Consider the following 15,364-nt stretch of genomic DNA (forward strand, 5'->3'; position numbering starts at 1 on the left):
CTTTGATGAGGATACCCCTGGAAGAGAACTAGGATTACAGGGAAGTAACTAATCCTTCTCTTCCAGGGGATCCTCATCAATAGTCATAAGCATTAGAATAGCGAGCCTCACCTCATCTCCCTGCGGGCAAAGGAACAATGAAAACAGTATATCATTGGTAAGCTTAGACAAAACTAAGCTTGAACAGGCCGCAGGCTACCCAAATAGATTCCTCAAAGAGGCCTGCCCTACTTGAGTATCGATCCTGGAATCAGATTCTAAACAGTAATGCCTTGTAAAGGTATGAACTGATCTCCAGGTTGCAGCCTTGCAAATCTCTGACATAGGGACATCATGTAGGAAAGCCACTGTGGCCCCTTTCCCCCTAGTAGAGTGTGCCTTAGGTGTCAACAATAAGGGTTTGCCCGCTAGCTGATAAGCCAATTTGATACAGGAGACGATCCATCTGGAGATGGATCGCTTGGCAGCAGGAAAGCCCGTTCTCATGGAACCTTAATTGACAAAAAGCTGATCAGTGAAACCATCATGAAACTGGGGAACTAGTCACAAGTGTCCAGCACATGTACTCATGGCTTCCCTGTTCACTTACAATATCCAAGAACCGACAAGGATATTGCAGTGCACCCTGCCTTAGGATTATAAAGCCTGCTCGAGGGGTGGCTTACATATATCTCATGCTGTGTCTGTGAGCATGGCACACGGGGATGTGTGCCATGTAGACTGTTAGGTTTTGTCTGCACCAAGGCACGCAGTCTGCAATGGCTGCATGCATGGACTTGGTGAGCTGACCATACTGTGGCACAATTCATACTGCTACCCTTGGGGTCCTTCTTCAGTGGCAATGCCCTAGGTACCAGGTATACCATATGCTAGGGACTTGAAAGGGGTACTGAAGTTGTTCCAATTGGACAACAAAAGGTACAGTTTAGGGATAGAGCTTCTGGCACCGGTTACGTGGCTGGCAGGGATCCTGTGCACTTCCAGTCAAAATTACATCTTTTTCCCTGCAAAAAGTGGGGGCAACCATGTCCAAAGAGGCACTTTACAGTGGTGGGCACCATCAAGGAGTATATTAGAGCCTGGTCAGCATTTCTAAGCTTTCTCCCTGGATCATCCATCCCTCTAGGTCACCTATGAAGATTGGTTCCCAAAGCGGCTGTTCCTCCAACTACTTTTGTCATGCCCCAGTGGGACCTGAATGATGTTCTCTTTTTTGATGGCTGGTCCCTTTTTGTACCTCCACAGTAGTCCGTTGCATTAATTTACTCGACTGTTTTACGTTTTGCCATTACTTTAGCAAGGCATGTCAGTGAGCAGCACACAATGAGCTTCTGGCCTCTGTTCTCATGCTTTAAAATTGTCCTTAGAACTAAAGCAGCTTTCTTCCACAATGTGGTGACCTCTTTGATCTGATGTAATCTGTCACTCTTACCACTTAACTGACTACCCATCCAACCAAAGAGAAGTGGTTGCACTGACTGGACCCCAAACATGTCATTTGTTCTTATATTGACTCCCCCAAGGAGATCCGGTCTGACCAGATTTTCCTAGTGTACATTGGCATCCAGAAGGGAAGGCAGTCCAGAAGAGGACTCTGTCTTCTTAGATTTTGTTGTGTCAAGATGTGCTATGCCCTTGCAAAGAAGTATTATACTGCAGCTTTAACGAGGTGTGTCCCTGTGGCTAATATTTGCAAATTGGCAACACATGCTACCTTCACTAAACACTGCTGTTTGGATTCACCCGGAGGGATGGCTATTTTGCACACTCAATCCTCCAGAATTTCCTCATCTGACAATTTCTTCAAATCCTCCACCGGGTAGGTACACTGGTTGCAAAGCTGTTCAAGAGGTCAGTAATCAGCATGTAGAAGTAGCCATCAGAAGAAACTTACCTTTGGTATGTAGCTGTCTTGTTGGATACCTTATCTACCTTCAGATTCCTCAACGGTCATGCCCTGTTCCCTGTTCTTAAGGATCGTCATAGGCCCTATTGATAAGGATCCAAAATCGATCACTGCACTGCTATAATTCTTGGTGTTTTTCCAAGTTTCTACCTGTAGTGGTACGGATAAACACTTATGGGGAACTTATTCCGTGCACCATGTGGCAACAGTAACATCACCATGATTCCACTTCTGATGTTGACATAGAGCCAGTGTCCTCTACCGTCGCGTGAAAGCTATGTCAGAAGTTTCCAGACCTAGTCTGTTGCCTGGGATATTCAAGAGATTAGGAATCTGTAGGTACCCACCAGAAGAATAGTTACCGAAGGTAAGTAACTTTTTAATTGGAAACTGTTGAGCGACATAGAGAGTTAAAAATTATTTGCAGAAATTCACTAAAAGCACATATAGATGGGAGCAGGGAGTGATGAACGATGGTACAGCAATAACCTCCGTGACATAGGGAGTCAAGGGGCAAGGATGTTGGATCTTATCATGAGCTGATAAGACATTGGGAAGGAAAGATGATGCCAAGTGGCACAAAGGGAAAAAGGGAGAATGTGAAAAGCGTATGGGGAAACAGGTGAGTGTCTAGCTTCTTAGTCTACTAAGAAGACTAATTGAAAGGAGAAATGCTTGAAGGACAAATTGCTGGGATTAGAATTCATGTAGTGCTGCTCTGCAAGACAGGAAAACGTGGGAAGATAAGGGGCAAGGCCTGAAATGAAGAAAACATCCAATGTTAGGCAGACCTGCGAATGAAGGGAGTAGGCCTTCCTTTGTTTTTAGAACAATTGATGCATTTGTAGATGTTCTACTGCTAGAGACTTTGATGGATGTTGGTGCCTGGGCTTGGGGAGTTAGGGCATGTAGCCTGTAATGGGGTGAAGCTTGTTGTACTGTTTACTGTTTTAGCTTCTTGGGCTGCCTGAAGGTAGTGCCTGTTATGCTAGAGGAGCTGAATTACTTTGTGTAACAGCCTATTGATGTGTGCTGATTCAGGTAAAGGGGAAGTGCACCACAGATCACATCTCTGCGGCTGGACCTTGGCTAAAGTTCCGTGGTCATCTGGACAATATTTCGAACAATCTGCTGATCGGAGCCATCAACATTGAGAACAATAAGGCCAACTCAGTAAAGAACGCTCTAACGCAGGAGTATGGAGCCGTTCCAGACACCGCCCGCTACTACAAGGTGAGAATGGACTATAGGATGCACAAGTGTTTCCCTACAACTTGTTATGTATACTGTGTTCCAAAATGTACATTCCACTCATGGGCCCAGCTTGCCACCACATCTACGACAGTCTAAGGATATTTGTCCAATTTCTGCCACTGCAGTGGAAAGGTCGGGGCTCTGCAAGCACAAGTAAACTATGACTAGGTAACTGGTCCGAGCATAGCTGCTATAACAAGTATAGATTGTGACCAACATGCACACATCACCCACAAGGTGAGAGTAAGCCCCAGCTGCATCTGTAGCATGCACAACATGACCGTTCTGTCCCAGGCTTCGCTCAAAACAAAAGGTTTTAACATGCATACGTCCTACTACAACATGCTGAGGATGGACCCAATCATCACACAGTCCCTTGCAAGAAGGTGAGAGCAGCTATGTCCAAGGTGCTGCTTAATACAAGGGAGATCAGGCTTCATAAGACACAGCTCATTACAAGTGTTAGATGGGACCTGACATGCATAAAGTGTACTAAGGAATGAGAAAGCAACTTCATTTGTGCACAAATCTCACTACTGCAAGTTTATGAAGCCATGATCAGCAAGACATTTGGTATGTTTATTTTGTGGTAATTGACATTCTGTCCATAAAGTGTTGCCTAATAGCTGAGGCTTCTGATCGATACATCTGCCTTGTGGATTCCTCACCTTGTGAATATCCCCCTTGTGGCAGCAACGTTCGGAATTTTTTCTTTGTAGCATGCCGGCGTAGAAGAAGTCATAGGAACGCGGCTTCGTGCGCGACTCCGTCTAACGTCATCGACTCCTTATTAGGCCTACGTCGGCGTGATGACATCAGTTCCCTGTTCGAGGCATGTGGGCTGCTGAATTCATATCTATAGCATAGATCGCCGCCTAGTGTTGGGCCCGGATGATTGCACATTGTTGTCCTGGAAGAGTCTTCGAAGTATCACGAGATAGGTGGCTCCTCCCCTGTACTACAGTGCGCATGGGCATCGACTCCATCCTCAGATTGTTTTTTTTCGCCATTGGGTTCGGATGTAATTTCGTTATCTCCAGTTCGGAATCAACTTAAACTTTTTCAAGGCCTTTTTCTATTCGTCGGTATTGTTTGCGTTCGGTGCCCCGGTTCGATTCCAACTCAGTTCCGAGTTGGTTATCCAGGGAGTCGAGTGACTCTTCGGTGATCGAGGCCGAGTCGACGCAGCAAGACCCTCGACGGCGCGACATGGAACGTAGCCCGTTCAAGAAGTGTCCCGTGTGTGGATCGAAGTACCCACACATCGACGTCCATCCGGTGTGCAACAAGTGCCTGTCGCCGGAGCACGATGAAGCCAGCTGTATGGCTTGTTCGATGTTTCGCTCAACGAAGACGCTTCGGCGCGCATGGCGGCCCGGCAGTCGGCCCCGGCACCGGTGGACATCGACGACGACGAAGCAGGCGAACATGAGGTTCGAATGCAGATTTCACCTCCAACGGTGGACATCGAATGCGACTACGACGCGGATGTCGAAGGCCTCGATGTTGAAGAAGTCGTCGACGAGGTAGGAGACGACAATGAGGCCTATGGGGCCATGGAAGATAGCTCAGAGGAAGAGCTATGCCCCGTTCGAACAATTACAAAGGCTCAGGTCGAGGGATCGCCACTCGGCCTTACCCAAGACCTTATACCAGCTTCCACGGCCCCGCCTTCTGGCCCGGCTACGGACACTTCGGCGGAGCCGCCATTGTCGAAAACGAAACCGAAACTGAAACCATCGGTGTCGACGACAACAAAGATGGCCGAGGCGCCGTCTAAACCGAAGACGTCTGCTCCCCCATCGACGCCATCCTCTTCCGAGGTGTCAAAGCGGTCGACGCCGAAAAAAGCTGTCGACCCGGTCAAGTTGCCGAAAGGGGTCAAGGTCGTCGAGCCGAAGCACAAGAAGGCCGTCGACTCGGAGTCAAGAAAGTCCGTTGAGCCGAAGTCCAAAAAGGCCGTCGAACCTACCTCAGGCAAGGGTGTCGAGCCGAAGACTGGAACCCCGACGCCGGTGGTCAAGGCCGCCGATCCAAAACCGTCGCCGTCCGCGGCCAAAGACAAGAATCGTAGCGCCCCTAAGGAGGATGCTCCTACGCCTCGATCGGAGCAGCTGAAGTCATCGACGCTCAGGTCTTCCCCTGGGGGTGGACCGAGGTCGGCTGTCGGGTCGACGAAACCGTCCGCTTCCTTTACGAAGCAGGTCTCGGACTCCCTCAAGCGCATTAAAGACAAGGCTTCAGCGTCGGATCCGAAGACGCCTTCCACCCCGAAGCAGGCTGTCCCAACGCCAAAGACTTCGACGCCGATCCTCTTCACGTTGGCGCCGAAGGTGGCGCCGAAGGCCTTCGCTCCACGCTCGGTGCCCAAAGGACTCTGTGGTGTCGAAACCAACTCACCCGGCTGGGAGTTTGCAGCATCGGCCACCCTTGCTAGAAGAGCAGTCGGAGCATTTCATCGATGTCGACACCGGGAAGCTTACGCTTTATAAAAGGAAAATCACGGCATCGCAGCCTTTGGAGTCATATACAATCCCTCTAAAGCGCAAAAGGCCTGCTCCAGAATCACCGGTCTTGGTCGAACCAATAGTCCCTCAGACTCCAAGGATTGCAACACCCTCACCCACTTACTCTGATGGAGAGGATGCAGGGGAGCAGGATGAGGAATACAATTTTCCTGACAACACAGAGCCTGATGAACAGGACTCATGGATAGGGGCCGGTGACCGAGGGGATCAGCACACCGTCCATGACCCTCAGGTGTACAACGTTAAGACTTCCCCCACTGAGGATTTTGCGGCATTTAATGCCTTAATTGAAAGGGCAGCCAAAAACCACGACGTGGACCTGCATGCTGACCCAGTGGAAGTGGACTTCCTCTTTGACACTTTCTCCACTGCTGAAAAGACTGTCAAGACTCTTCCTATGCTGAAGGGGGTCCTTAAGCATGCTGCGGACATTTTTAAGGAACCCACACGGTCAAGGGTAGTCCACCCTAGAATCGAGAAAAAGTACAGACCGGCACCTGGCGATCCTACCTACATCAAGGGCCAGTTGCCATTGGACTCTTTGGTAGTTTCTAATGCCCGCAAAAGGGCGAATTCGCAGACCACCGGTGAAGCTCCTCCCCCGGACAAAGAATCCAAAGTGCTGGAGGCCTCAGGAAAGAGAGTAGCAGCTCAGGCGGCCAATATCTGGCGTATCTCTAACACGCAGGCGCTCTTGGCTAGATACGACAGGGCACACTACGACACACTCGAGACCCTGTTGCAGCATCTTCCAGACCAATATAAGGAGGCAGGGGAGATGCTTATCCAAGAAGGGAAGCTCATCTCCAACGCTTCCATCAAATGTGCACTAGATGTTGCGGACACTGCTGCTAGGGCGATTAACACCAGTGTGATGCTCAGACGTCAGGCATGGCTTAGGATCTCCGGGTTTAAGCCGGAAATACAGACTACCATCCTTAACCAGCCGGTAAACCCGGACAGATTATTCGGTCCTGAGGTGGATATCACCCTCGATAAAATAAAGAAAGATACCGAAACTGCCAAGTCCATGGGGGCGCTCCAGTCCCAGCAGTTTCGGGGGAGCACTTTTCGTCGCTCAGGCAATAGGGGTGCTACCAGAGGCCAAATGTCCCAGCAAACACGATTTCATAAAGGTGGGGCGCAATCCTCGTACACCAAGCAGAGTAGAGGAGGTTACCGGGGCAACAGCGCCAGAGGCAGGGGCAACAACAACTCCCGTTCCTCCGCCGCCAACAAACAGTGACTCTCAGTCACTGCCCCCCGACCATCCAACACCTGTCGGGGGGAGACTCCAGCAGTTCCTGCCAGTCTGGAACTCCATCACCACAGACAGGTGGGTCAGGAAACGTATCCAGTTCGGGTATTGTTTTGCGCTCACATCCACTCCACCCAATATACCACCAAAACACCGTCCTATGTCTACAGAGCGTTTGCACTTATTGCAGCAGGAGGTTCTGGTCATGCTGCAAAAAGGCGCAATCGAGCTAGTGCCAGTGGAGGAAGAAGGCACAGGGGTATATTCCCTGTACTTCTTAATCCCAAAGAAGGACGGGTCCCTCAGACCTATTCTGGATCTGAGGCCCCTAAACCAGTACATTCTCTCAGAACACTTCCACATGCTAACACTGCAGCAGGTTCTTCCATTGCTCAATCGGGGAGACTTCCTCGCAACCTTGGATCTCAAGGATGCTTACTTTCACATCCCACTCCATCCATCCCACAGGAAATACCTCAGGTTCACCATTCATAATCGGCATTACCAATTCAAGGTCCTTCCTTTCGGGGTGACCACAGCCCCCAGAGTGTTCACAAAATGTCTGGCGACTGTGGCGGCGCACCTCAGGAGACAAAACGTCCATGTCTATCCTTATCTGGACGACTGGCTGGTCCAGGCAAAGTCAGCCCAGCAGTGCGCCGCGATATGTCCCACACCATTCACCTTCTTCACGGTCTGGGTTTTTCACTAAACTATCCAAAGTCGCACCTTCAGCCAGCCCATGTGCGGCAGTATCTGGGCGCGACTATAGATACTCTGGCAGCCACGGCTCAGCCGAATTCAGTGAGGATCAACCACATCCAGTCGCTGATCCAGAAGTTCAGGCCGCAACACTCACTCCCAGCGAGAGTGTTCATGCAGTTGATAGGCATGATGGCCTCCTGCATCTTCATAGTCCTGCATGCGAGGCTGCATATGCGTCCGCTCCAAGAATGCTTGGCCCATCAGTGGACTCAGGCTCAAGGACAGTTGAACGACCTAGTGTTGTTGACCGGTCGGGCATACAAGTCTCTGCATTGGTGGACTCCACACAACCTTTGCAAGGGCCGACCGTTCCAAGAGCCTGTGCCACAGATTATCCTGACGACGGACGCATCTCTCCAGGGATGGGGAGCTCATGTGCTCCATTACACGGTGCAGGGACTATGGACGACGCAGCAAAAGAAGATGCACATCAACTACCTAGAACTGATGGGAATCTTCATGGCACTCAAGTCCTTCAAAGTAAATCTGTGCAACAAAGTCGTGTTGATCCGGACGGACAACATGACGGCCATGTACTACATCCAGAAGCGGGCAGGTACACACTCTCCACAGTTGTCTCATCTGGCTCAGAGCATGTGGAAGTGGGCCATTCAGAGGAACATCTTCCTCATGGCGGAACACCTCCCGGGCAAGGACAATCAGATGGCGGATCTGCTCAGCAGGTACAGCCACCAGATGCACGAGTGGGAGATACATCCATCAGTACTCCGCCCGTACTTCCAGCAGTGGGGTCATCCAGAGATAGACCTGTTTGCCACGAGGGAAAACGCAAAATGCCAAAGCTTTGCCGCCAGGTTCCCTCACCCACAGTCGCAGGGCAATGCGATATGGATGAACTGGTCAGGCAGATTTGCGTACGCTTTTCCCCCAGCACCTCTCATACCGCTGGTGGCACGAAAGCTAAAGCAGCACTCGATGACACTCATCCTGGTTGCTCCAACGTGGGCACGCCAGCCATGGTACACCACGTTTCTAGAACTCTCCGTGGTACCACATCAATGGCTGCAACTCACACCCAGGCTCTTGACGCAGAACCATGGCGACATTCAGCACCCAGATCCGCAACAGCTCAATCTGGCGATCTGGCTCCTGAGGTCTTAGAATTTGGCTACCTTGATTTGCCTCCTGAATGCATGGACATCATCCGGGAGGCAAGAAAGCCCACTACCAGAGCTTGCTATGCAGCTAAATGGAAGCGGTTTGTCATTTACTTTACTGAACACAACATCAACCCGCTAGATCCATCCATTCCTAATATCATCTGCTATTTGTTACATCTTTACAAATGCAATCTGGCATATGCTTCCATTCGGATACACTTATCCGCTATAGCGGCTTATCTCCAAAACAGGCAGCATCTCTCTGTTTTCAGGGTGCCTGCCATTAAAGCCTTCCTAGAAGGGCTGAAGCGGGTCATCCCTCCCAGGACCCCGCCAGCTCCTGTGTGGAACCTCAACGTGGTCCTCACCAGGTTGATGGGCCCACCTTTTGAGCCTCTCCATTCCTGTGAGATTCAGTTCTTAACATGGAAAGTGGCTTTCCTCATTGCCGTTACTTCTCTACGCCGTGTTAGTGAGCTACAGGCGCTCACTGTACAAGAGCCATTTATTCAAATTCATTCCAACAGGGTGGTGCTGCGCACTAACCCTAAATTCCTTCCTAAGGTGGTTTCGCAGTTTCATGTCAATCAGACCATCGAACTGCCCGCATTCTTTCAGAACCCTGAGACAGTGGCAGAAAGAATGCTCCACACTCTTGATGTCAAGAGAGCGTTGATGTACTACATCGATAGGACCAAGGACTTTCGGAAAACACAACAGCTCTTTGTTGCCTTCTCAGCCCAGCACAAGGGCAACCCTATTTCCAAAGCAGGTATAGCCAGGTGGATCGTTAAGTGTATTCAGATTTGCTATCACAAGGCTAAGCGCACTTTAACGGTCCCTCCCAGAGCCCACTCCACCCGCAAGTTGGGGGCCTCCATGGCTTTCCTTGGTAATATCCCTTTAGAAGATATTTGTAGAGCAGCCACATTGTCTACACCACATACATTTACTAAGCATTACTGTGTAGATGTGCACTCCAAGCAGCAGGCAGCTGTAGGGCAGGCTGTTCTTAAGACACTATTTCAGACTCCTGCAGCTGGCACAGGCGGCCGCCGTTAATGCAGGGACTGCTATGTATTCTATGCTATAGATATGAATTCAGCAGCCCACATGCCTCGAACTGAATATGCTACTTACCAGTATGCATCTGTTCTTGGCATGTAGGGCTGCTGACATTCATATCGCCCACCCTCCTCCCCGGCGCCTGTAGCGGCTGCAGACTTTCTTGCATTTACTCTTAGGCATGGCCATCGTTTACACTATTACAATCCATCTTTGCCACAATGGCTAAAAACAATCTGAGGATGGAGTCGATGCCCATGCGCACTGTAGTCCAGGGGAGGAGCCACCTATCTCGTGATACTTCGAAGACTCTTCCAGGACAACAATGTGCAATCATCCGGACCCAACACTAGGCGGCGATCTATGCTATAGATATGAATGTCAGCAGCCCTACATGCCAAGAACAGATGCATACTGGTAAGTAGCATATTCATTTTTCCGCGTCGTCAACGCTAACGGTTTCTGAGATCTTCTGTAGTTACAGATAGAGACTTTGTTACTTTTTGTCTGTTACGGTTTCTGTTCTTCGTCTAGGATGTCGTCGAAGAAAGCGGGATTCAAACAGTGTGGCTCGTGTGCCCGGATGATGTCAATTACCGATCCACACGAAGATTGCTTATGGTGTTTGGGGTCGGATCATGACGTCAAGGGCTGTCGATCCTGTTCTAAAATGAATCCGAAGGCTCTACGTGAACGAGAGGCTAAACTTCTATTAGCCAAAATTAAAGGTAAAGAAGCCGGTAGATCGTCAAGATCAAGATCAAGACACTCCAGATCGAGACCGAAGTCAAGACCGAAGTCATGACCAAAGTCGAGATCGAGGTCGAGAGCCAGATCGGAGTCTGCGTCGAAGTCAGCTTCTGGGCATGCTTCGGGTTCCTCGAAGAGAAAACGTAAGAGGAAGCAGCATAGTTCTCACCATCATTCGGAGTCATCGGACTCCAAGAAGAAGTCTTCTCGAAAACATCACAAGGACTTTGTGTGTCCGTCTCCTGCTGGTGGTACCACTCCGATACGATCTTGAACATACACCGGAGCAGGTACTGGATCCGAATCCGGCTTCGGTCCAGTCTTCGGAGCATGAGGAGGTCGTGGAGGTTCCTCAGTCACCGACTCCGGAGGATGACCTGGAAGGTCAAAAGGATCAGGAGGAACCGAATCCGGTACAACCTCCTACGAATCCATCAATGGGTTCATACCCTACCCTTCCTTTCCTGGTCCTGGTCAGGACCCTTCGCATTTCCTAAATGCTATGTATGGAGTATATGTGAGGGCAATGTACCCCACTGGAGCACCTGCGGGTCCTATGAGTCCTTTGTCTTTTAACTTGGTGTCCCCCAGGCTTATGCACCGGCTCCCTTTCTACCTTTTATGCCGATTCCATATCCTTCTGGGATTGGTTCGGCGCCGCCGAGGTCATCGACTCCGTGCACGGCTTCGCCGACTCCAGAGCGACCTCGTAATTTGGATCGAGGCTCGACGCCGGTTCCTGTTTCTCTGCCTCCTATTGTTCCAGCTCCTCGTTCGACGCCGGCTCCGACTCCATCGGAGTCGTTACCAGATCTGTCGACTTCGATCCGTTTGGAGTGGTCGAGGCGTAGAGCCCAGCGTCTCTGGGAGGAGAAAGAGTATGAGGAACCTGAAGTGGAAGAAGGCGAACTTCAAGAACATGAGTATTGTTTTGAGGATCTTCATTCTGCAAGCAGTCTTGAACTTTCTCCGGAATGGGGATTACCTGTGGTTTCAGATGCACCCTCTAGGGATGTAGTACCATACCATATGGTAATTAGAAAGGCTGCTGAGTTGTTGAACTTAACTTTACCAACAGTTGAGTTCAAATCTAATATCCTTACAGAAGTTTTACATTCGCCTTCTTCAGTCATTGAGCCAACTCTACCATTCACTGAAGCTCTGAACGAGCCAATTCTGGAAGTTTGGAAAAAGCCTTTGTCTGCACCTGCTGTGTCTAGGTCGGTGGCGAGACGTTATAGGGTAGCTCCTGGAGATCCTGAGTTCTTGTCATCTCACCCTTCGCCGGAGAGTCTGGTGGTACAGGCTGCTTGTGCGAATAGATCAGCAGGCTCTTTTCCCCAAGTTCCTGGAATAGAGACTCCAAAAAATGGGATCAAGCCGCTAAGAAGTTTTTCTCCTCAGGTAGCATGGCTTTAAAATCAACAAATGCTACTTGTTTACTTGGAAGATATGTGCATGCCCTAATGGAATCGGTCAAACAATTGTCGGCTAAGCTTCCGGAGGAAGACAGAAAAAACTTTAATAAAGTTGTTTTGGACACTCAGGCGGCAGCCCGCCAAGTTATTCAGAGTGGCATGGACACTGCTGACTCTGTGGCTAGAATAATGGGTTCTTCAGTGGCTACCAGAAGAGCTGCTTGGCTGAAGTCCTCAGTTTTCCACTGATGTACAGGCTACTCTTTTGGATTTACCTTATAACAGGGTTGGCCTCTTTGGGAAGAAAGCAGATACGGCTTTGGAGAGATTCAAAGATAGGCTAGATCTTTGGGCTTACAGACGAAAGGCACGGCCACCAGGAAGTTCAGAGGCTTTGGCAGATCCTCCTTTCGTCTCTTCAGACAAGGCCAGCAACAACAGCAACAACAGAACCCTCTGTACAAGTCTTATAGAGGTAGACAGAAGGGTCGTGGACGTCAAGCCTCTTCCTCCTCTACTTCCTCCAATAATACCCACCCCCCACCTACATTAGCAAAGCAGCCCTAGATCCGCCATTCCGGATCATGCGGGTCCGGTAGGGGGTCGGCTTACTCATTTTCTACGGGATTGGGAATCGGTTACATCAGATCTTTTGGGTTCTCAATCTCGTAGAAAATGGGTATGCTCTTCCTTTCCAGGAGTTCCCTCCCAATTACCCTCCTTGCCAAGGTTATTGTTCGGAGGACCACCTGCTTCTTCTGCAGGAAGAAGTCCTGGCACTGTTCAGAAAGGGTGCGATAGAGGTGGTTCCGGAGCAGGAGAGGGGTCAGGGATGCTACTCCCAGTATTTCCTGATCCCCAAGAAGGATGGCAGACTTCGGCCAATCCTGGATCTCAGGATCTTGAACTTATATCTGAAACAAGAAAAGTTCAAGATGCTCACTCTTGCGCAGGTTCTTCAAGCGCTGTTGGAAGAAGACTGGATGGTGTCGATCGACTTGCAGGATGCTTATTTCCACATCCCCATCCTGAAGTCGCACAGGAAGTATCTCCGTTTTACGGTGGGTTCGCAACGCTACCAGTTTGATGTCCTTCCGTTTGGACTTCCTACTGCGCCTCGAGTTTTCACCAAGGTGATGGCAGTGGTGGCGGCACATCTCAGAAGGTCGGGAATTCCTGTATTTCCGTATCTGGACGACTGGCTCATCAAAGCAGTCGCCAGAGAAGGTGCTCCTTCATCTGCAAGAGACAACTCAGTTGTTACACAGGTTGGGGTTTTCGATAAATGTACCCAAGTCTCACCTGGTGCCCTCCCAGCGCAACCTGTTCATAGGTGCGGTACTGGACACTACTGTGTCGTGCATTCCCTCCACCTCAAAGGATTCGCGACATACAGGAGATGATTCCTTTATTTTTCAATGGAGCGGTTGTTCCAGTCCTGAAGGTCCTTCGTCTGCTTGGTCTGATGGCTTCTTGCATTCTGTTGGTCAACCATGCACGCTGGCATATGAGGGCACTCCAGTGGTGCCTCCGCAGGCAGTGGTATCAGCACAACGGAGATCTCAGGGAGTCTGTGAGGATCTCCAGAGAAACTGCAGCGGATCTATCCTGGTGGGGCGTGGAAGGCAATCTGTCTCACGGAAAGCCTTTCCAGCTGCCTCCATCGGTGGCCACAGTGATAACGGATGCATCCACGCTAAGGTGGGGTGCTCATCTGGGGGATCTGGAGGTCAAAGGTCTTTGGTCTCCAGAGGAAAGGTTGCTTCACATCAACCTTCTAGAATTGCGGGCGATACGTTTGGCGCTCAAGGCTTTCCTCCCTTCCCTTCGCGGTCAGTCGGTTCAAGTCCTGACGGACAACACGACCGCGATGTGGTATATCAACAAACAGGGAGGAGTGGGGTCGCAGTGTCTCTGCAGAGAGGCTCTGCGTCTCTGGTCCTGGGTTCAGGACCATCAGATTTGTCTGATGGCAAATCATCTGGCCAGAGTTCTGAACGTTCGTGCAGACGTTCTCAGTCGGCAGTTCTCTGCCGACCACGAGTGGAGGCTTCACCCGGAGGTTGTTCACGACATCTTTCAGATGTGGGGGACTCCTCGGGTGGACCTGTTTGCCACTCACGAGAATGCTCACTGCCTGTCATTCTGCAGTCTCCAGTATCCGATGCAAGGAGCTTTGGGGGACGCGTTTCAGTTGAGTTGGGGAAGTCAACTCTTTTACGCGTTTCCCCCCCATACCCTTGATTCCTCGGGTTCTGAGGAAGATTCGCCAGGACCGGGCCCAAGTCAAGAAGGGTGTGGTACTCGGACCTACTCCACCTCTCCTCTCACCCGCCGCTCTGTCTCCCTCTCAGGGCAGACCTCCTCTCTCAGGTGGAGGGGCAGGTTCTACACCCCCACCTCCAGACATTACGCCTTCATGCCTGGAGATTGAACGGGGCAACCTGATCTCTTTTTCTCTCCCTCACGATGTGGTGGATGTCATTCTTTCGGCCAGGCGTGACTCCACCAAGTCCATCTATTTGTATAGATGGTCTAAATTTGTTGTTTGGTGTAGGGAGAAGGCTGTTGATCCTTTGAGGGCTCATCTGTCTGATATTTTGCAGTTTGCTCTCTCTTTGGCGCAGCAAGGATTTGCTGTTGCCACAGTCAAAGGTTACCTTTCGGCGTTATCGGCATTTCTCTGCTTGCCGGACCAGCCGTCTCTTTTTAAATCTCCAGTGGTTTTGAGGTTTCTGAAGGGCCTTACAAATAAGTTCCCTCCTTCTCCATTTATCGTGCCTCAGTGGGATTTGAATCTTGTCTTGACTTTCTTGATGGGTTCTCCCTTTGAACCCTTACACAAGTGTCCTTTGAGGCTTTTGTCTTTCAAGACGGTCTTCTTAGTGGAAATCACCTCGGCAAGGAGGGTGAGTGAGCTTCAAGCTCTTAGTTCTAAGCCCCCGTTCCTGACCATTCATGCTGAACGAATGGTTCTTAGGACCAGGGCTGCTTTTCTGCCTAAGGTGGTAACTCCCTTCCATCTAGGACAGTAAATTACCCTTCCTACCTTCTTTCCTCCCCCTCACCCTTCTAAGGAGGAAGAGAGACTGCACCGTCTGGACCCTAAAAGGGCGGTGTCTTTTTATCTGGATAGAACTAAAGACTTCCGGATTGACGACCAGCTGTTTGTTGGTTTTGCTGGCTGTCTGAAGGGCAGAGCGGTGCACAAGCGCACACTTTCCAGGTGGATAATCCTGTGCATCAAGATTTGCTACTCTCTAGCGGGTAAGGACCCTCCTGAGGGTATAAGAGCTCAT

General features: G+C 50.2%; 1 protein-coding gene across 1 annotated transcript in view; it reads left to right on the forward strand.

Annotated features, from left to right (window-relative positions):
* Positions 1-15,364, forward strand: part of ACO2 (aconitase 2) — a 352,074-nt gene that overhangs the window by 218,551 nt on the left and 118,159 nt on the right. Inside the window, exon 15 of the mRNA XM_078683141.1 lies at positions 2,948-3,139. Within this exon, the coding sequence (XP_078539267.1) occupies positions 2,948-3,139 (192 nt within the window). The remainder of the gene's footprint in view (positions 1-2,947; positions 3,140-15,364) is intronic.

This window comes from Lissotriton helveticus, chromosome 1_1 (genome assembly GCF_964261635.1).
Source record: "Lissotriton helveticus chromosome 1_1, aLisHel1.1, whole genome shotgun sequence".
Taxonomy (NCBI): domain Eukaryota; kingdom Metazoa; phylum Chordata; class Amphibia; order Caudata; family Salamandridae; genus Lissotriton; species Lissotriton helveticus.